Source organism: Rhea pennata, chromosome 19 (genome assembly GCF_028389875.1).
Source record: "Rhea pennata isolate bPtePen1 chromosome 19, bPtePen1.pri, whole genome shotgun sequence".
Taxonomy (NCBI): Eukaryota; Metazoa; Chordata; class Aves; order Rheiformes; family Rheidae; genus Rhea; species Rhea pennata.
In genome coordinates, this window is record NC_084681.1 from 3,981,920 (window position 1) to 4,005,655 (window position 23,736).

General features: G+C 38.4%; 1 protein-coding gene across 4 annotated transcripts in view; it reads right to left on the reverse strand.

Annotated features, from left to right (window-relative positions):
* Positions 1–23,250, reverse strand: part of HELZ (helicase with zinc finger) — a 91,160-nt gene extending 67,910 nt beyond the window's left edge. For 2 of the 4 annotated variants that reach the window (XM_062591750.1, XM_062591749.1), the window contains exons 1-3: positions 23,204–23,250; positions 4,980–5,207; positions 3,173–3,209 (exon numbers count right to left, since the gene is read on the reverse strand). In XM_062591750.1, the coding sequence (XP_062447734.1) occupies positions 3,173–3,209; positions 4,980–5,189 (247 nt within the window). In that variant the 5' untranslated portion in view covers positions 5,190–5,207; positions 23,204–23,250. Of the gene's footprint in view, positions 1–3,172; positions 3,210–4,979; positions 5,208–23,203 lie in introns of those variants that run through there. The other 2 variants (XM_062591751.1, XM_062591752.1) reach the window with 2 other exon arrangements.
* Positions 23,251–23,736: the final 486 nt, after the last annotated feature.

Below are 23,736 nucleotides of genomic sequence, written 5' to 3' on the forward strand. Positions count from 1 at the left end.
CTTCATCACAGTATACATTTAATTAAACCCTACACAGTTTTTCTTCAACTTTAACATAAAAATAATATCTGAAACTTGGGCTGAATTCATGGCTTCCTGAAAAGAAAAGACTTGGATGTAAAGGAAGTATTACTTGATCACACTTCATATTACTTGAAATTTATATCCTATTATCTAAGAAAAGTTGTACATGAGCTCAAAAAAAGATTTGGAGTAATGTTTACAGGCTTAAATACAGAAAAATTAAATATGAGAAGGGTGAATTCAGATATCTAACACAGACACAAAGGACCTCCTCTTGACAGAAAGAGAAAAAATAGCAACCAACAACCTTTCTGTAACACAAACATGCTCAGGAAGATCTATTCATGCTCACAAAAAGCATACCCTGTAGTTTCCAAATATAGCTAACCTCCTCATGGTCAATTCCTGCTACTTTAAAAGGGCTTTTATTCATTTATGCTGTGAAGTGCAGGATATAGGAATGATTGTTTGAATCCAGGAATTTACAAGCTCCCTGTAACAGAAAACTTTCCTAATGTTTTCAAGCACCGGATCAGATACCTAGCCAGACAGACACTTCCATTGACACTTCCAATAGTGAAAGGATTTATTTCATGATATAGATGTGCTTCAGACAAGTAGGAATAACTCTTAATCATATATATTACCTGTCCAGAAAAAGAAATGCCTTTCTGAGTGATTGAGAGGCTAGTAAAGCTAAGCATGTGAGTTGAAAATAGGCTGGATAGTTGTTAAAACTGCAGAATTATAAAATACATTACTGTTATTGCAGGCAACGTCAACATCTGTGTTTATACTGCCATTCATGCAGACCTCAGATGCATGCAGCTCCTGTTAGTGTTAACAGGGCTTTTACAATCACCAGAACTTCTGGGCTACATTTTAGAATAATAAATCAAAACTCCTTGCTCAACAGACACTCATATCGTTAACAGGAGTTATGTGAAACACTAAAGAAATAGTAGTCGCACATGAAGATTTACACAGAAACGACTAAACATCTCTTCAAAGTATCATGGTAACTAAACTCTATTTACAAAGGGCCTCAGCAACTACCCTGAATTCACCACTCTGATGATACTAACCACATTTCCAAAAATAGAGTTTACTTCCCAAATCAGAGAAAAAGCAGCTCCACAAATAGTTTCAGATGTCTGACAGTCTGCTATTTTAACCTCAAAGTTTATATGCCCAATTACTATATTTCATATCATTAACTGCAATGATATTTCATATCATTAACTGCACGGTACTACTGAGCTAAAACAAATATTTTGTTAAATATTTATGGAATAATTTAACAGATTCTAAGTTGTCATCACCTCTTATGTTTATAACAGTGTAAATGGTATACTATAAAGTACATATATGTCTTGAATTATCTCAATATATACTTATAATTCAGATTAAATTTAAACACCATCATAGGTTCATAACATATCAAGTCTTGTAAAAAGACAGAACAGCAGCTTGAATAAAACTGTATCTTTAAAAAAAACCTCTAAGCTGTTAGACCATACTAAGATTGTTTCTTCCAAAGGATATTTCAAGAATAAGACTAAAACTGAGACCCTTTAGGATCATAAATGCAGACACTCCAAACTGCAGTACAAATCACATTGTTCATTCATACATTCACAAAAATGACTGTGTGCACAAAAATTATGGTGTGTGTATACACACATATATAAACACACCATTTTTATATGCCTATATAAATATGGCATTAAGAAGCTGAAAAATTTGCTAGTAACATACATCTGAAAGCTGTTTTCTCTACTGTTTAAATTAAAAGAGGACAATTGGTGCTCCATTCCACCCACTTCTATGCATGCCCAGTGAGAGCAAGAAAAATAGTGTTCATTGGAAATATTGATATCTGACGTGTATGCTAAGAGAATAAAAATAGTCAATTCTGGATGAACGCTACCCATCTACCTCTACGGCTCACCCATCAGATCTCATCAATGAGAATACTCCCTCTCCTGCCTCCTCTAACCACATTCATCTTTCCACAGCTCTCTTCTTTCATCTTTACTTGCCACCATGGAAGACAACCATGAGGCTAATCAGGACATTACACCCTTGGCACGTATAACTGTGAAAATAAGAAGCAACTTTAAAAAGAACCCAGACTATTTTAAGATTGGTATATATTAAGGGGTACCAATATTTTAGATGTTAAACATTTGCTAATTGAGACCCAACCTCAATATAGGAAATTTACACCTGTTGAAAATCAGTTTACTTTTCTTAGTTACATTTGCGGACACCTCACAAGTTGTCTGCAGAGCCCCACATATCCCCAGATCACGGCCTGAGCATCAGTGAAGACAAATGTGTACCCAAAAAAGGAATGATTTAAAGGTTATCATTCCTAGCATAGGAATGTCACAATAGTACCTATATCACCTATACCTAAAACAAAACTGTAGTTTGAGGAGATTTTCCTTTAAAATTCGAGGGTAAAGAAATAAAAACTGAAAGGTGGGATCTATCTACCTTTGCTTTCCCAAGCTAACTGATAAATTCTGATCCAATGTTTACCAAAGTCAGCAAAAAATTCTGAGTACTGAATCACTTGCGCTATAAAGAAGTAACAGAACACTAGCAAGGATGGTTAATTCCTTTAAAATACCTCAATGAAACATAGAAACAAAACGGGAAAGGCTCAACTTCCATGCGACAGATGCATATATTTGAAACCTTTAGCAAACAGGGCTGAAGGTAAGCACATCAGCCTTTTTTTTTTTTTTTTTTTCTTTTTTCCCTGAATCAACATCTAAAACGCAAACCTGAATATTCACCCATGTCCCTGGGAAAGAAGAGAGAACAATCAGCTGTCTTCAACATCACAAGCATCTTACACCATCTACCCATCCTACATTATATACTAAACTATCTATTAGTCAAACAGCACCCCCATGCCAAAGACAGCTGCATTTCAGTTCCAATATTTGAACATGTCTTACAAAGTAGTGAGAGCTCCTTAAGCAAAATAAATAGAAGTATTACAAAGTAAACACATAATTTTAACTAGAAAAAAAAATCATTGTTAGCAAACTACAAATCTGGGCACCTGTTTTTGAAATTCAGGCAACTGACTGCAATTTATAACACTAGGTAATAGAAAAGGAAATAAGCATACCATGCCTACAGTCTTCATCTGCTTGCCCATACTTTTTCTGAAAGGTAAAACATGAAAAGTTTAAAAATAACATTATTCCAGTTAGCATAAACAACTACATGTTTGAATCAGAAGTTTCTTCAGCCTTTTAATAATTCATTACCTCTTCTTTTCCAGGGTAGAATATGTAAAGAACATCAGTCATTTGTCAAATATAATTAATTAATCCTTAGAATGCTGACTTTCTCTCAAATTCTCAGCAAATGGACATTCTAAAAGAGGTACAGGAATATGCAAAGGTGTGTTTATGTATGTGTTTGTAGGTGGCTCACAACACCTAGGAAAAAATACAAAAACTTAACTTTCTTGTCTAGCCACTGTGTATTTTTTAATTTGTACTGATACAGTGCTGCTGGAATTTGCAGGGTATGTATTTTATTTTACTTTGACTTATCAACGTTGATTTCAGAATTTATGTCTTTCAATAGTAAAAGAAGGAAAGTTAGGGTTTTATTTACCTAAAATCTTTAAGTATCTACATAATTCAAGTCTTTGATAGGAATGTTTTGATAACAATTTCCCAAAGCCCCTAAACACTTATAGCTATGTTGAACATACAGATAGGTGCTTTGCAGGATTTGCAAAGCATCCAGATCAGAAATTAACATACTAAATACTGCTAAGCATCTATCTGCATATTGCTATACATAAATAACTTTGAGAAGTCAGCCTTTCATAACACAACTTCCATTAAAAATATCGAATGATGCTAAATTGCTTGGGCATTTCTGAACTTCTTCCCCTGAGGAGCTATACAATAGGCTGCATCTTAATTTAAGAAAAGTTTCCTAATTTTTTTTCACATACTGAAAAGTTCAACTCAGTTCTTTATTTAAAGAATGTTAAAAAAATGGTCCCTAATCAGAGGGGTAAGGTATATCTTAAAGCTGCCCAGCAGGGTCCTACAACTTAGCAAACTTTTTTCACTTGGAATGAAACTGTTCAAACCCAGTATCTGAAGACTTGGGTGAGGAAGGCCCCTGTAAGCCTGTAATAATGCTTCCAAAAAATGAAGGACAGGGACAATGTAGGTTTAGTCATATTAAGCACTTTAATGTCCATTCCTTTAAGAAACTGTAGTTCTCTAATGTTGTAAAGGAAGGATATAAATCTGGCAATGGAATGATCTATGATTTATGGATATGTCTCTTGCTTTGCATTTATAAACCTTTACAAAGATCATAGTTTTCACATTCCCATTAAAAATCTGTCAGAGCATAAAAGTTATGCTTTCTATTAGACATACTCTAGCCTAGTGATGAAAAAATAGTAAGTGATACAAGTTTCAAGAGACTACCGTTATGCCCATGCTAAGGCAGCTAAATTAAGTATGAACTGGTTACCCGAATTCTGGCATTTCTTCCCCCAACTTTTTTTGGGTGCTTAGCTTTGCAACTTTAATTTAATGCTCTTTAAAGATAGAGTAATTTGATATAGAATTTAATGAACATAATTTAATACTCTATAACCTGGAATAATTCTTCCTGGAATATATTTCAAAATTTTTACAGTAGTTTTTCTTTCAGGGAATTGTTTTTCAGCTCCAAACTATTCAGAAATCCCAAATCTGAAGAAATAAACAGACCCATGCAACTACTCAGAGAAAACTGCAAGACAGAAGTCTTGTACACGCTTTAGCGAGGAGGATTGTGCAGGAAAACAACATGCCAATTACAGGAAGATGCTGAATTTTATTCCAATCTTGACGGTAAAAGAGATTTGACTGTTCTTTCCAGTCCACTTGACACTATTAAAGAGTCACACTCACAAGTTGTAAAAAAGAAGCAATTCTATACAGCAGACTCTCGATTTTGATGCGGTCGGTTTCTGCCTGGCATGCCTCCAAGAGCTGAGCCGGGGGGGACTGGCTCAGGGATAGGAGTGCCTCTGTGCAATGCTTCACTGCCACTTCATAATCCTGCTGCTTAAGGGATTCACATGCTTGTTCACATGCCTTCTCTGGTCTTCTGTCTGCCATGACTCAGGGACAGAAATCCTAGAGTGGGGGCAGAGGGGATGATAAAACGTTGGTTAGCTGTATAATGGCAGGGACGACTTGCCAACCAACTTCCACTCCCATCTCGAGGTGTCGTATCGCATCCCCTCCGTCTTATGCCATTTCCATTTCCTTTCCCCATCTTTCTCGCTAACTAACCTCTTCCCAATTTTCTTTCTTCATGCTCCTACTTACATCACTCCTGGCTCTCAGTTTTGGCTCTAATTCAGGAAGATATTTAAGCCTGTGACTAATTTTAAGAATATAAGTAGTGGTTTCAAATTTAAAGTCAGCATGGATTTAAGCACTTTGCTGCGTAGAGGCTTTTGTGTCTTCATTGGCAATGCAATCTTTTCTTTGGAAGTAATACAACTCATCCACCAGCTGCTCTTTCTCTAAGACTTCAGTCCTTTACTGTAAGACACCTTTTTCCTCATAGCACTTCTCATCGACACTTAAGCTGAGAGAGCCACAGTCTTCAGTGGGTGAAGAGCAATGTGGATGGATAAGGATGAATGAGAAAGAAAGGGAGGTCAACAGCAAGTTGCTTGCCTGTTCGCTCAGTTCGTTTATTTTCATTTATGTCTGAGAAAGTCTAGATATCTCAACCAGACCAAAGCCCTTGTGTAACATGCCATAATGCTTTTTTGAATAATTTTAAGGTATATATATTGTGGGAGAAAAAAAGTGAGATAGCTATGATAAAAATCTATATACAAGACAGACAACACTGTATGACAATAAACTTAAATAAATAGTTATCAACAATCTAAAGCACCAGTAAAGAAAAGCAAAGCCTTTCTGTAATCCCCCTCTATAGTATTACCCCTTCTTTGACATATATAATACATGATAAAGCTTAGAGACAATTTACTTTAAAGCTGACTTCACAAAATCAGTTCTGATAACTGGAAGTGGAAAATTTAGTTCAGTTACATTTCTAGTAAGCAGTATATTATAAATATTTTTGATTATATATCAACAGTTATGATTATCTAAAGTAACTATCTCTAGTAAACTTTAAAAAATCACTGCTAAAAACTTCCTTGACATTTGATACCTGTAAGTTCATCAGGTTTAAGAAGCCAATTTTAAGGTCAAATAGATGTATTTTCCATATAAGAAAAACAATTCACTATCCCACTTCTCATTAACATATGTCTAAATCAATCTACTGCAGAAATGTAAACAAGAAATGGTACATATTTTATAGTATCTATGTGTTTCTTTCCGTTCTTAAAATCTGATTTTCAGTATCACAATACAAACATATACAGGAACAGTGATTTCTCAAGACAATTTTAACTTAATCCACTTTCTCTTTCATAACATTTTTATATAAAAATTTCTTATGCACAACAGTGTATCTTCTCAAAGATGAAGGAACATAAACAAGCACGTGTGTTGTGCAATTATCTTGATGAAAATCTGTGACATAAACATCTGTCTTAATAAAGATCTTCCAAAGTATTATCTCATTCTTCCAGAAGTTTACTTTTCTGGTAAAAGTAAGTTCCCATTTCTTACCAGAATACAAACAGGAGAGTAGATTTTGTACTTCTATAGAAGTGAATAAATTCATTTACAGAGCAATTCTGTTAACACTAAAGACATTTGGTTGGAACATTTAAACAAGCACATATTTTCAGTGACATAAATGTTAGATATTCTTATGTTGATTATGCAGGAATCCTTTCTAAATATAATTAAAAATCAATTTGACCTCCATTCCACTAAAGTCTTAGGCCACAGTGAATTCTACAAATCTAGAATTTGCTTTAATAATAAAAGTACAATCAACTAATTGATGTTTTTCTCACGTACATTCTGTCTTCCTCCTAAGGGATCAAAAAGAGAGGCTCTCATGAACTCTGCTGTACTTTGGATTTCCTCACTTCCTGGCTGACATATAACCAAAATTCCTTTGACCGAAAGCCTTAGCAGAGTTCCTGTGTGTTTACTGCAGGAGCATGTTTATACACAGATCCCATCCTAACTGACCTAGCCAGTAAAGCTAAATAAGCTAAATAATCCAGCCCTCCTTCCCCAGCATGGCACCACGGCAAAGAAAAATACTTTATGTATGAATTGTCTTATGCTGGCTCTTCTGATAAATGTTGAATCAGTTGTCTGAGGAAAGGCCAGGTTTTACTATACTGCAAAGGCTACACGATTTCTTTGGTCAACCTGTAGACTTAACGTTTTAGAAGACATAACTGACCTTAACTTAATCCACATCTTTTTGCTTAAGCGGAGTTCAAAAAAAGTCAAGACCAGGCTATCTGGATAACTGGGCTAAACTGAGTCACATGCTCAATATTCCTGAGTAAAATACAAATAAAAAAATACCAAAGTCACAGTGTATGGGATACAGCAATAGACGGCACACCTCAGAAGCATTTGTTTAATGAATTTAATCATAACAAAACACTGACATGTGAACAACATAGAGAAAATTCTAAATTCAGTCTCTCAGGTTTCTCCATATACATCTGTATATGCAGACACAAACATGTGCATGGTAGTAGCTTGAAGAAATTTATTCGCTATTTGCACCATCTACTTTAGACTCTAATTCAGGTGCTCCCTAGAGGCACTCAGCTCTTCTTTTAGACTCTTAAAAACTTGAGCTCCTAATGTTAGCCTTCTAAACTGCACCAAAATTAGCAACCGAGATTAGATTATGTGAATGTGACTTAAAATCCACCCATAAAACTGAGATCAAAAATAATAAGTATGTAAAGAATAAATGTGAGAATTATTCTTTTTTTTCCAAAAAGTCTTGGAGAACTGCATGTCAAAGAGTTGTAAATCCAAATTTGTATCACTGATTTGAGTGACAATTGGAATGAAGCATCAAAGTTTAATATATCTTTAAAATTTCTCTGGAAACAGTAAACAAACATATTCCCACTATCTAAAACTACAGATTTAAGGTAGGTGGACAGCAGACCTACCTTGGAAATACAGGCACTATGTGTTATCAACAGCACCTTTATTATCAGTGGTCAATTCAAACCATTACTTAGCTTTGAATTATCTCACAGAAGCACCTTTGCCTATAAGAAGACTCCTAATTTATGCACTTAAATATAAGAGTAACACAGTGCATGTGAATTCCACCTGACATGACAGTAAGCATCTCACTAAGATACACATAAAACTTTACACAACTCTTCTAGGTAATCCAGAGATCTAACCTGGCTTTCTACTTCACACCTCCACAAACTTCATATCTTTAGCAGAAAATTTAATGCTATTACATTTCTTTGAAGGCCAAACCATGCTCAGCTTAACTTCCACAAAATAGTTGCTGTTGCTGTCATTTAAAAGATCTGGTAAATTCCAACTAGTGTAACTTAAATCTGTTTTTCAATGTGCTGTGGGGGATTTTTTCCCCTACAACTAATGATTTTCAGTCTCAGTATCCCTGAGTATTTCTCCTTCTTTCTAATGGGATCTGTAAACAAATAAAAAAAAAAAAAGAGTAACTAATCCCCAAATAAAATGGACAGCTTGAGGAAGAAGAGCTATAAACAGTGATCTACAGAGTCATTTATTTCTAAGTAAACACTACGTCTGCTTGGTGCACTGGGGGCTTTTGAAGAATTACTCCACAGTATGATTAGTCCAACTACAAACTAAAAATCAGTGTAGGAGGAGAGAACATTGTGAGCTAAACTTCAAGTATTTCAGAGCAGTTTAACTCATGGCAGTGCACTTCTGTGCTTCACAGCTTATGGATGCATTTTACAGAAGCAAAGGGTCTAGATATTAAGCTAATGGTAAGTTAAGCAAGTGACAGTTACTAGAAGATCTCACACAGATGCTTTTTCAATTCACTGTAAAGAATCTAGCCAGATAACTCTCCATGTACTTCATAAACAAACAGATTAGAGGGCACAATGCTGTTCCTATTAATGTTACTGGCAAAATTCCCAATGTCTGCCAAGACAGAAGGATCAGATCCAAGGTCTCGCATGCCAAGCTGACAAACAGTAGACAAGTCAGTAAATATTTGCATATTTTAACCAGACATTAACATCTCTTGTAAAGATTTATGCTGAAGCAATGATGTTCAACTTGCAGTCCTGCAGTCAGACTGTGAATTGAAAACGCTTCCAGAGCCACATCCCGGGATTTGCAAACTGAAGCAAATGAATGAGACCCATTGCTATGGGGAACATGGAGGGGGAAGAGCCTCTCCAGCTGCCTCCCACTACAACCCACAACCCTTCAAAAAGTGCTGCTGTGAGGAATGGGCACCCACATATTCCTTGCCAAAGCTATTTAGCTGTGTCCTCCTGGTAACAGCCTACTGTATCGCAGGACAGCAGAGAAGTGGGGTTCGCCCTCCCATCGCCCAGTTCAGCCAAGCTGGCACAGCCTGCAGAAAGCTGGGCAGGAATTCAACTCCTTCCGCACGGTCTAAGGAAACAGGTAAGGTGATCGCTGTGATTCCTAAGCCCGCGTGACTCTTCAGCCCTCCTCGCGAGTTGCAAAGGCTGGCCACAGAACTGGACGAGAGTTTTAAACATACAATAAATTCGGGTAATCCTTCGAGAAAAGACAGTTGTTTACCGTTACTTCCCAGCAATTACTTTTAAGGGACAAGAAGAGATCAGCTATATTTAGAGGTAGCTCTGTCCTTCCCTAGTAACTTTTGAACTGCATTTCACTGAAGTCTAAAGGATCTCAAAGACACCAAGCAACTGCAAGTTTTATAAAAAAAAAAAAAAAAATAAATGTGTTAACAAGACAGACAACAGAGACACAAATATTGAGCTCATCTAGGGAAAGCAGAAGTTATCATCCAGGCTTTAATTAATATCAATAGATCAACTACCCCACACACTGCTATGTGCTGCCATTTGTTCAGCCAGAGAGATAACACTGTATGAAAACTAGTGAGATGTAAGCAATTCACATATGAAGGTCTCAAAAATCTGTTGTGATACATGTGTTAATTACTTCCATAATAGAGAAAAATAATACTTTCAAAATTGAGATGACTGGTAAGGACACAATCCCTATGACAGAAGAGTTCTATGGTTCTCTCTGCCTCAAAACTATCAGGAAAAGGCTGATAAAATATTTTAATATACAAGCAGAGAAAGCTCTAGGTTCATTTTATAAGCTGGATTAAGATACATGAAGAACACTACACAAGGAAAATGTTAGCTACTGTATCTGTGAATGTGCCAACACTTAAGTGACCCATCTTTCTTAACTAATGTTCAACTATCCAGTTATATATCTATATACTGCTAAGCATATTATACAGTAGCTTTTGCATCTCTAGTGATCCCATCTCAAGGCATGCTTGCACCTCTAAATAATGTTATATGAGTGATATTTTGAGTACTGCAGAAACACTTAAGTACCTTTAGATTAATAAAATAAAATTAAATATCTTATTTTCCTTACCTATAGTGACAAAAGAAACTCATCTTTGCTTTAAGATTAAAAAAAAATATATTAATACAAGCATTTTATTCAAGCCTAGAGGAAGGAATAAAATACAGTTGTACATTAAAACTGTAGCCACTTGCAGATACACACAAAAAATGTACTTTCCTAGTGGCCTGACATATAAATCATAAATAATCCTAAATTCACAAAACCTTTTAATAAAATTAAAGTGGATAATGGTAGTGCACTAATCATCAACATGAAAGACTGAGCATTGAACACAGAAAAAACGCCTGTGCCTTTTTCATGCACAGGGTGCAGAACGGAGTAATATGAAAGGTGCTTTTGTTTTTTGAAAAAATACGTAATAGCAGAGATCTTATGTATTCATCTTTTGCTGTTATGGCTGAAGTGAGCAATATTAGTTATACACAGTGCTCAGAAATGTACTGCACACCTTACAGAACAAACACAAAAGTCCCCACCCTTGAGAGAGGACAATCTAATCAGTTTTCTGAAATAACTGAATTACTCTGGTTAATGTTGTACAACTGCAGGCAAAATGACCCTACTTTAAATTCCAAAAATGATGTTAAATCTGAAATGGAGCATACAGAATGAGGAAAGCTTATTTCCCGGTTTTATTATATAGCATAACAGCAGCAAGAACTTCTGCTACAAGGCCTCTAAGGAACATGGTGTGCTCGATTTTGGAAGGAAGAAAAAGAGGTTCACGATGGCCCCCAACATTAAATACTTAGATTATCTTTCCACTTAGAAAAGCCAAGAGAAGACAGTCAATTAAAAGAAGACGTGATCTCTGGCCATATAAATGGTGCCTCACTTTGTAAGCTTAACATATAGGATAAACACATCCACTTTACTGAAAAGGAACAAGTGTCTGTGGGTGGTTTACCATCCACAAAACAGTAACAGCAAAAATATAGCAGCAATAGAGATTAAGAGCAAATGTCTTCAGCATCTGGATCCTCTGTGTTTTTTAAATCACTTTACATACATTACGGATGGTAACAACTAAGATCTTATTGCACGCCAGGAATGACTTCAGTACGGACATTTAAGGTGATTATTAGTACTTTATTATCTTTAGTAATCTCTTTTATTTTCACTTTGGAAGCAGCAGAGGACAATCTATATAGACAATACCAGCAATATTTCTACATAGACAAATTGGCTAAGAAAAATCATAAGGCTTTTCAATAGCTTCCTAATGGCACCCTAGGATTGTTAGCCCTTATTTAAGTGGCACAGATAAACCTATTGAAATCTCTGCCCAATCCACACAGACAAATCCCTTAACTAGGGGTTGTCTAACTAATTTAGCAGCTTTATCAGCTGCATTTCATCTGTTATCTGCATGTCATCTGGTATCTGTGGAGTAAATCTATATCTTTGGCTCAAAATCTGAAAATAACTCATGGCCTCAGCACTTACAAGCACCACATCTACCACATCAGTATCACTAGTATCTTGATCTCTAGCCTTCTAAATGACCCTTTTGTAGAAAGCTGTCTGAAGGCATTACCCATTCTTGATGAAATGGAATAAAAATACTCAAAAGTTGTGCAGTGACAAAATTATCTGTACAAGTTTATGTTGGTCCTCTCATGTGTCTGCATCATGCTACAGCCTTTAACTGTATTAGTCACATACTACATTTTCCAAAGGCCACCCAACTCAGTGAGAAGGCAGAACAGAAGCTGCCTGCTTAATGAACAGCAAGTTAAACAGTTCCGCATAGGGCCTAAGGCCTTATTCACTGTTTGCTACTGAAATCTGGTTCTCAAAACTGCATTTTAATGTTTCCATGAACTTTTCAGTAACATTCACAATTACTGTGACCAGGGACTTCACATGCATTAAGAAAATATCTTTATCCTTCACACTGTGCTCTCACTTTATAGACCAAGAATTGAGACATAAAAAAGTTAAAGCCAAGTTTCTATGAATCTCTCATATTCAGCTTAAGACAATTAAAAGTGATTTTTCCCATTATATTCTGCCCAGTACTATATAGCCCTTTATATGATCAAAGTAGAACACCCAGTGTCTCCAGAGTGACTTACAAGTATTCAGCACTTCTCTATATCACAACATGGGGACTTTCATTAGAAATACTAAAAAATGAAGCAAGTAGTTGCTTGTTTTAGCATTATATATTGACATCTACCCACAGCAGAGCTTTCCGTCCACTTCTTCCTTTCTAATCTCAGTATTTTCAATCTCAGCCCTCTTATTCAGCCACCCCTAACTTCACATCGCTTCTGTCAATTCTATGAAAGCCTGTATTTTGCACCTGGGGATTCTCTGTGCTCTCATTTTCCCCCCAAATTCACACCAGGGAGGAATACAGAAGCCCCAGTCTTCAAATTGTATAGAAACCCTCTTTAGCTCAGGGTCAAGTATATTCACGGCAGGGATGATCTTTTAATTTGTACAAATTACTAATTTGACCAATGTTGAGCAGATTTCCACAGGATTGATAACAAGTATATCCTTGCCAGAAACAGCACAGTACACCATATCTCAACTTTTTGCAAAGCAGTCCTATAGGACTTCAGAATATTTTACTGTGAACAAAACAATTTTTTTTTTTGCCTAATTTTTAAAAAAGATTGAACCGTGTTGGCTAAACCCTTAATTTCTTCCACATTACCCAAAAAGCCAGCCTGAGAAAGACATCTACCATGGGAAATTTCAACCCAAATAATTAACATTTGGCAAGTAATAACCAACTCCAATGAGGAATATGTAATAGTAAGCATCAGGTAACTTAATAATAGGAGGTGCTTCTGCCCCACCTAAAGTTCTTTTGGCTTCCTCATAGAAAACCTTCACATAAACAATCTTTCATAAGAACTGGTCAAGAGCAACAGTTTGTATTCTGCATACCTATATGTCCTTACTGCTTTTTCAGAATAATTTATCTCACACTTTTTCCAAGATGAGGATATTTTAATTGTAATACTGCCCTATGGTGTGTGTGTGTGTGCGTGCACATGTGTGCACATACATAGAAATATAGAAAAAACAAAAGAATACAAACAAGACCAGTCTGCAACTTTCAAACTCAGGGGATAGATCAACACACAGAAAGATAAAGTATTCATACTCTAAAAAGCATCTCAACATTTAAAACTAAGCTACTTGTGCTGGAACCTCTCTCTTCTTAAACAGTTCAACAGCAAAACAGGGCCTTGATCCTAGGCGTCTCTGGGCATTCCATAATGTAACGTTTCATAGTGAACTTTGACAAAAAAAAGTGTATACCATTAATCTTAAGGAGTTATAGAATCATACAATTACCAATATTCTTCTCTGCTGAGTCAAAAGAAAGTATGTTTTGCAAAACATCTGCTGTATGATATCCGTCACTTACATTTTCAAAATGCCAAACAGTGTTACTAATTAATGCAAAGGAGAGTCAAATAAGATCCCGAAGCCTCATTTAAAGGTGCAGCAAGTATCAGGACATTTATGAATGTATTTCACAAGCTTAAAAGGCAAAAACATATGTCACAGAAGTTCCTCATGATGCTCGTTTGACTAAACTTGCCACTCGTACAGCAATGTCTTCAGAGAGCACTTGCTCACAGTTCATTTACCAAAGCTCACAAATTCAATCAGTCTCAGAATCAGGATTAGCAGCTCCTAACTTTCAGTCTTGTGTCCAAATCCAAGCTCCCTCTAAAGGATATATTTGAACTTCAGCAATAAAAGTATTGTTAAAATTAGGAACTAATATGTCACAGCACATCCCCTTTCGGAAAACCCCATACAAACTTATTTTCCTAACAACTAAGCAGCTGCAAAACTTAATGATTCAGTCCAAATGTTCCCTGCTCAACAGGAATACTTGTTGTGATGCTTCAAACAGCCTTTCCTGACATGTCAAACTTTCATTTCCACACAAGAACATTTTCTGCTCTTGATATGTCCCAGTACTGCAAAGCAGCACATCCACACGACTCAGGAATCTAACTGAAGAAAACAGCTTTGATCACTGGTGCAAATGCAGACGTGAGCTACAGGTACGTATCATGGTTGTACAGCTGGGCAAATCGAACAAACCCTAAATTCATTTTCTGTTTGAGAAAAACATGATTCATTCTTTCAATTCACTCAAATGGCAAAAAACCCCAAAATCTTAATATTGAATAAAGTGCACAATTCACAAAACTGAATGCAGAAATAGGCCAGAAAGTTGTGACACAAAATCAGAAAATTTTCTTTGGATATACTTAAGTCCTCATTGCAGCTAATGAACTTATATTCATTATAGTAGTGAATAATATTTTGACTTTTTTATTATGCGTTTATAGAGTGCTTAGTACAAAAGGGTCCTACCACATCAGATCTAATAACACCATGATGCCACCCACAGATACTCCAAGTACATCTTTCCCCTAAACATACCTATTATATAACCGTGTATAATACTTCTGTGTGCTGTTTTTAAAGTATAAAGCAATAACAAACCTCCACCATTAACAATTGCTATCTGTGTTGTATATAACCTTTGAAATAAATTTTTACATGACTGTCTTTCAAATACTTAGGTATAATATACCTAAGCCTGCTCTGGGGAGTTGTTTTCTAATTTTTAATTTAATTAACTTTTCTGTTTCTGAAAAATACTTTTATAACTTCCCTGTTTCCTCTCCACAAATGCATGAACACAATACTACCAAAAGGCTCAATTTCTAGAAATCTCCCAAGAATAGAATATGGATTTCCAACTTTGCCACAAAGAACAAGCTCAACAGATAACACTAGAACTTTGTATCCTAAACCACACAAGTTTCCCAGTAGTATTTATTCTACACATTTCTTTTAAAACAAGCATCAGCGATTCAGTCATGTATTTTAAACCTCAAAGAACAAACTTGATCAGGAATCACAGAACCGTTGAGGTTGAAAGGGACCTCTGGAGACCATCTAGTCCAACTCCCCTGCTCAAGCAGGGTCACATAGACCACGTTGCACAGGATCACATCCAGGTGGGCTGTGAATATCTCCAGAGAAGGAGAATCCACAATCTCTCTGGGCAACCTGTTCCAGGGCTCTGTCATCCTCACAGGAAAGAAGTTTTTCCTCACATTCAGATGGAACTTCCTGTGTTTCAGATTATGCCCATTGTCTCTTGTCCTGTCGCATAGCACTACTGAAAAGAGTTCGACCCCATCCTCTTGACACCCTCCCTTCAGATATTTGTATACATTGATAAGATTCCTTCTTAGGCTTCTCTTCTCCAGGCTAAACAGGCCCAGCTCTCACAGCCTTTCCTCGTAAGAGAGATGTTCCAGTCCCCCAATCATCTTCATAGCCCTACTCTCCAGTAGTTCTATGTCACTCTTGCATTGGGAAGCCCAGAAGCAGACACAGTACTCCAGATGTGGCCTTACCACGGCTGAGTAGACGGGGAGGAACACTCTTTCTAATTCACCCCATTGCCCAATTGCATACCCTTGGCCTTCTTGGCCGCAAGGGCACATTTGCTGCTTCATGGTTAACCTGTACACCAGGGTTCCCAGGTCGTTCTCCACAGAGCTGCTTTCCAGCAGGTCAACCCCCAACCTGCACCAGTGCATGGTGTTATTCCTCTCTGGGTGCAGGACCCTGCACTTGCCTTTGTTGAACTTCATGAAGTTCCTCTTCACCCAGCTCTCCAGCCTGTCCAGGTCTCTCTGAATGGCAGCAGAGCTTTCTGGTGTATCAGCCACTCCTTCCAGTTTGGTATCATCAGTCAACTTGCTGAGGAGGCACTCTTGTCCCTTCGTCCAGGTCATTGATGAAGAAGTTGAACAGGATGGGACCCACTACTGACCCCTGGGGGACACAGCTAACTACAAGCCTCCAACTAGATTCTGCACCACTGATGACAACCCTCTGAGCTCTGCCTTTTAGCCAGTTCTCAGTCCACCTCACTGTCCATTCATCTAACCCACACTTCCTGAGCTTGTCTATGAGGTTGTTAAAGGAGACAGCGTTGAAAGCCTTGCTGAAGTCAAGACAGACAAAATCCACTGCTCTCCCCTCATCTACCCAGCCAGTCATTCCACCATTGAAGGCTATCAGATTGGTTAAGCAAGCTTTCTCCTTGAATCCATGCTGACTACTGCTGATCACTTACTTTTCTTCTACATGCTTAGAGATAACATCCAGAACGAGCTGCTCCATCTTCTACATGCTTAGAGATAACATCCAGAACGAGCTGTTCCATCACCTTTCCAAGGATGGAGGAGAGGCTGACTGGCCTGTAGTTTCCTGGGTCCTCCTTCTTGCCCTTTTTGAAGGCTGCAGTGACATGGGCTTTCTTCCAGTCCTCATGGACCTCTCCTATTCTCCATGACCTCTCAAAGATGACAGAGAATGGCCTAGCAATAACATCTGCCAGCTCCCTCAGCACTTGTGGGTGCACCCCATCATGGCCCATGGTTTTGTGGACGTCAAGTTTTGTCAAGTTTGCCCGAATGATCTCTAACCTGATCCTCCTCAACCAAGGGAAAGTCTTCCTCTCTTTAGACTTTCCCTTGTGTCCAGGGCAACAGATTCCTTGAGTCCTGGCCTTAGCAGTAAAGACAGAAACAAAGAAAGCACTCAGTAACTCTGCCTTCTCTGCATCCTTCATCACCAGGGCCCCCACACCATTAAGCAGCAAGTCCACATTTTCCCCACTCTTCCTCTTGCTACCGATGTATTTGAAGAAGCCTTTCTTGTTATCCTTGACACTCCTTGCCAGATTTAATTCCAAACGGGCCTTAGTCTTCCTCACCACATCCCTGCATACTCTGACTCCTCCAGAGCGGCCTGTCCCTTTTTCCACATTCTATATACTTCATTCTTCTGTTTGATTTTTGCCAGGAGTTCCTTAAATATTATCTTGCTGAGGTTAATGGAATAATTCTGATAAAACCAAGGAAGAAGCAAAATGGCGTCTATCCCAGCCTAATAAACACAAACAAATCTAGAGACAAGTAGATTCAATAAGTTCAAAAGACAAAACAAATGTCACACATCATCCCAAACATTTGAGTGTCTTAAGATATGGCCAAAGTACAGCTACCCCTAAATCATTAGCATAAACAACTTTAATCAAAAAGCATCATTTTAATAAAACGCCAGCAGCACCCAGCTACAAAGCTGCATTAGGGTAAAATCAGAAGCAGGCTACACACAAAGATATCCTCCTTAAAGATCTTCCTGTTTAGGCAATAACGAAAACCCCAAAAAATTTGGCTTCTGAGATGGCACAGGATCAGATGCAAAGCAGCTATCTTATGACTGTTCAAGAGTATTTGGGAATCTCAAATAGCTGATGGGGAATTTAGATGAGCGCTGGAGAAGGAACATTCCTTGAGAACAGAAGCATGCTGCCTGCCTCTCCCTGCTTCCCGTATCTCAGGATGAAATGAAGTAATCATGAAAAAAATGAGAATATCTTACAGTAACTGAAAAGATACATAAGAAAAATTATTTTATATGCTGCCAAAACCACTACGCTTTTCATTTGTGGCATTCTCCATTTATTATGTCCACAAAGATTTGCTGCTTTCTTGGTTTGCTGAGCCACTGAATATTTTCCACCAAATTAAACACTTGTGCCATATTACTGACAACCAAGGTTCTCAAAAACAGCTCCCGTTGGGTTACATATTTCCCTTTTGCCATGCAATAGAACACTGAAAGCTCTTCTAAGCATATTTAAATAGTGCAATTTTTAGTGTTTTGATAAATACAATATTTTTAGAATATATAACTATGCAAAAAAACTATGCAATTCAGAGACTGAAAGATTATTTGAATAATGTTTACCCTATTTACCACAAGAACAGTTTAGAGCAATCCACATGCTGCTCATATTTCTGCTCTTTACTTCCTGCAGCTCCAACATTTAAAATTCCGTATCTACTATAACTCTATGACTCTTTTTTTCCCTCCACTGTTTACTCATTACAACTCTTAGAATCATTAACCTATCTACTAATCACAAGTAGGACAGATCATGAAATGTATTTCCCCAGTCTGCATATAGAGCAAAGATTAAAAACCATCTACCTCAATCATCTCATTCTTGAACAAGTGGCATCTAACTGACAGAAATAAATGACATAATGGTTTACATCTCCAAAACATTTCTTTACATGAAATCACAAAAATTCTTGCTGCTGACTCAGTAGCACTATGCACCTACTGCTTCTTGAAAAATCAGTATAGTTAAGTGGGGTAAACTCTAAATCACCTTCTTGCTAAAGTATGAGGGATGGCGTTCTAGCACCTGTCAGAGTCCAAACCACTCAAAAAATTTGGTAGTTTGGTACTGATTCAGAACTAGGATGAGACCATAGTAATAACTTAAATCTTTTAGTCATGAAATGGAACCTCTCAGCATAGTAAAGCTACACTTAGGAAGGAATAAGAACGAAACTTATAATTTCTTATCTGGTTTTCCTGTCATGAATCTGCAATTTGGTATTTGGAGGAAAGATGAGGTAAATAACCACTGCATTTCTATTAGAATTATGACAGTCGAATTTGCATATAAAATGTAGAGAAATATTTGGAAATGATGTTATTGTCACAACAGGTATCCCTTAATATCAATAATCAGTGAAATAGAAATGCAACAGAAAAACAAATTCTGACCCATAGTAATTATAATTTGCCTGCTTAAATTCCTAAGCACTTCTTTTCCTACAGTAATATTCACTTTTCTATGTTTTCAGACATGAATGATTGCCTCTGGTTGAAACCTCATGTTATAAACATTTGTATGAAGAGAAGATGAAAGCTCAGTAAGACTGATTTTCAAAAAGGAACTTGAGTTACTTGCACATACCACTGTCATAAAACCCCCAGAAACTAGTCTATTTCCAGAGAGCAGTCTGACCTTGCAGACTCCTAACTTCATTATAAAAGTTTTGACTTAGTATTTTTGGGAAAAGAAAAGAATAAAATTTCTGCCCCAAATTCCTGGTTCTCTCTCTCTCTTTTTTTTTTTTTTTTTTTTAACTCCATAACAACGTTGTGTGTAAACTTTTTTTAAAAAGTAATTGTTGTTTTAGTGTTACTGCTCTCTTTCCTTCTCTGCAGAAAAAAGGGACGACAATTTCAGGAGTCTATCAAAGAGAGAAAGCATATAATGCTATGTCTTTAAATATACGCCATTGACATACATAAGGACAAGTGCTGACTGCTGCCAAAGGCCAAAGAAGAAAATGGCAAGACAAGAAAGAACAAAAAACAAAGTCTTGTTTATTCTGATAATCTTATCTATAATATTTCAACTTAAAGGGAAATATATATATATATATACACACACACACACATACACACACACACATATATGTATATATATATCATATAGTGATAATGAGACTTTACCTTAGGACTATATCAAAATAAGTGAGAAATGATTAAACAATACCTATGATAGTGAGTAAGAGGGTAATCTGTGATTGGGAACATAAAATTTGTTATTTTCTCGCCCATAATGAGCCTCTAGAGTCCTTGGACAAAAAGGAATACTGTGGATCTGCTTATAGAGAATAACAGAGAAAGCCTTAAATCTCCTTCCCCCAGAGACAATGTTAGGAAAAAGCACGGACAGGATTCACACATTTACTAAAACTCTCGGCCTACTGATCTGCAAGAAAGAGGGGAATGCCAGCTGTCCAACTGCTCTAGCCCTAAGCTACAGCAGAATGACTCCATCCTGCCTTCTTATCCTCCACGTTCCCATGGCTTTCCCTAGTTATTCAAGCTGTACACAGGGGACAGGATTTAAATTATTACAAAACACTTCTAATTTAGATTTCACTCCTGCTCTCAGACCTATCTAGGTACCACTGACCTCAAGAGGGAATACCAGTGAGGTGATAGATTCAAGGGCTTTCAACTAATAATGTGAATTGCTCCAGCAATTGTTTCTGCCATTACTAAAATGAAACCATCTAGAATAAAGTGCAATAGCAATATAAAATGGTGGTAAACAGTTGCTAAAACAAACAAAAAAAATACTGAAAATCAGAAAGAATATCCAACTAATGAAATAATTGCATACATTGGAGAAAATACTTCATCAAACTATTAAATTAATAAACAGAGCTGGAAAACATAATAACAACAATATTACCTAGCTCACAGTTCATTGTCTCTTTCATCCATAGTTGTCAAGATTCCTTACAAGTTGGTAAGACTCACTATTCCTATCCTACAATTCTTCAAAGAAAGTATAAACAGGTGAAGTGATTTACACAGGGCTAGCCAAGTCTCTCAAGCACCAGCCCAGTACCCTGTCCACTACGAAATACTACCTCTTCACACCTTCTAACACTGCTACTTGTATTTTCCTCTGAGATGTGAATTGCACCAGGAATCTGAACTTCAGGCAGAAATTCTTTCCAAACCCTGGCCCTTATCCTGCATCCAGATCCTTAATACAGATCCCAAAGCCCAGGAACTACAACTCTGAAATTAATTAGGTTCCCCAAAGGGAAAAGATCCTTCATGACAGATCAAGAAGCAAAAATGAGACAAAATACAGCTTAACATGCTGCTTCCACACCTCCCTTCAATTTTGCCAAGGAAAGACAAAAACAGCAAAAGAAACAGCTATTATTTAATTCATATGTGATATGAACTAAAGGAAGGGAAATGTAAACTCAGTCTTTTAAAAGTCACATTTAGGTAGGTGAGGAGTGATAAAAGAACTTTGATTTCAGCTAGAAAAAATTATGATTTGTACTTTCATAACAAATTACAAAGAGAACTCATTTCTCTCTGTCATAATGTGTAAATTGCTTCTTCACTTATCAATGAAGAAAAACTGCTCTCAACTAATAAAGTTCAACAAAGAAACCTTATCTCAGCTTTTGCCACTCACAATTTCTATGCTGTAAAAAGTAAGCCTACCAAAGTATGATTCCTCTAAGAGCAAGTCCTTTGGCCTGCATCCCTAGGAGAAGGGGAGGGGAACACAGTGGCCTCTTATTTATTTTTCCTTTGTGCAACTTTCAGATGCACATTGAGAAGTGGCTCGTCCTCAGAGATGGACAGGGAGCTGCCCAGCATCCAGACTATCCCAATCAAACCAGCTCTGCCATTAATTTTTCACTCACAATCTGCTGTGTCTCAAAACATTGAGATACTTGAATTTAAAATACTTTATTTAAAAACCTCTCTGTTCTTCCAAACAATCTTGGAAAATAATGCAGCCTACCAAGTTTCACTTCATTTATTTGGTTATATTTTCATTTTTAAAATAGAACATGTCTTTTTTTTAAAGCAGGATTTTTATTTTATTCTTAGTCTGTTTCAATTACACAGTTTATAGAAAGAGTAACATTAGAAGACCCTAACAATACAAACCATCCCAGACAGACTAGCCATGATGCATTCAATCTGCCAAGAAAGATTCATTTTTCAGATGTTTTTGTCTTTTACAACTGATTTTATTTTTTCAAAGAAGAGTGAAATATGTTATATGTTATTTTAAAACTTCTGCTCAAGCTCAGTGAGCCCCAGAGGAAAAAAATCCTATTACTTTGCTAATTCTGCCTCATTTTGTCATTAACTTTGAAAGCAAAGGTGCAACTGTTTCCCTGCAGTTATTTCTTAACATCCACCAATGATATGTTTAATCATATTCCTATAATCAAAGAACAGCCCAACTAACAGTGCTTGAAACTGGACAACTGTTCACTCGTTTGGAAATTAATACAAGACCATGACCCATCAAACAACTCAGGAGGGTAACATTACTCGTGTAAACAATCCTACCGGAGGATCTGCCCTAAACACCAAATTACAGTCTATTGGGGGAAGGATTGTATTGCAACCTGCAGCGTAAACTTTCCTATTTTCAATTTCCCAAGACCTGCGTTGCAAAAAAGGCAATCCCAGGTTTTGTGCAAGATCTCCCAACTTCTACCCACTCGGCCCTGACAAAGCCCTTCTACAGGAAACAAAAATACAAGCTCGTCCACCGCAGCTTCACTGCTTTGAGGGTTAATTTTAAAGCAGCTGTTTAGTCTTACGGTTTATTTTTTTCTCCCCTCCACTAGCCATACGTAAAATAGCGTTTTTTATTATTTTTTGTTGTTGTTGTTGTTATTTCCCGGCACTCGCTGGCGGTTCCCCCCACCTCCCGGCACAAAAACAAAGCTGCCCTCCCCCCCCCCCCCGGTCCCTGCCCCGGCGGAGCAGCCCCCGGCCCGCGGCAGCCCCCGGCCCCGCGGCGCCCAGCGCAGGGCCGCGCGCAGCCCCCGCGCCCGCCCGGCAGCGCCGCGGCTCCGCTCGGCTCCGCTCGGCTCGGCGCGGCGCGGGCCCGCCCGTAAACAGCCCCCGAGCGGCCGCCGCCGCCGCAGGCCCCTCCGCAGACACAGGGCCCTCTCCAGCCGGCACCGCTCAGGCTCCGGCTCGGCGGCCGCCTCGGCTCGGCCGCTCCCGGCGCTGCCGCGGCCTCTGCCCGCGCTCGGCTCCCTCGCCGCGCAGGGCCTTCGCCGGCCGGGCCCCGCCGCCCCCAGCCGCCACGGGGGGCGAACGGGGAAGTCCTGACTTACCTGTCATTACTTTCTACGCCATCTTGGATCCACTTGTCAACGTCCCCACAAAGCATTGTGGGAAAGCCCTCCCCCGCCCTGCTCCCGGCCCGGCGGCCCGCGGCGGAAGGCGCAGGGCGGCCGCGGGGCGCGGGCCCGGGCGGCCGCGGGGCCCGGCCCGGCCCGGCGCCATGTGCTCCCCGCCCGCAGCCGCCGGAGAGGGGCGGTGCGCGGCGCCGCGAGGGGGTCCGTGCCGCCAGCGCTGTTTTTCTTTCTTTTTTTCCCCCTGGAAACAGCCCATCACCCCCCCCCCCGCCTCCGCGGCCGGTAGCTGCGCGCGGGGTGTGTGTGTGTGGGGAGGGGGGGTCCTCCTCCCTCGCCCCGAATTGGCTTTTTCCTCCCCAGAAACGGGCCGTAGGTGCTCGCACCTCTCGAGGCTTTAGCTGGTAAGGTGCGAGATGAAAGCCCACCTGTGCGGAAATTGGGGAGGGGTCATTTTCCTCCCTTTTGCGACTATTGTATTTTTTTTAAAAAATTATTGTCCTTAAGAAAAA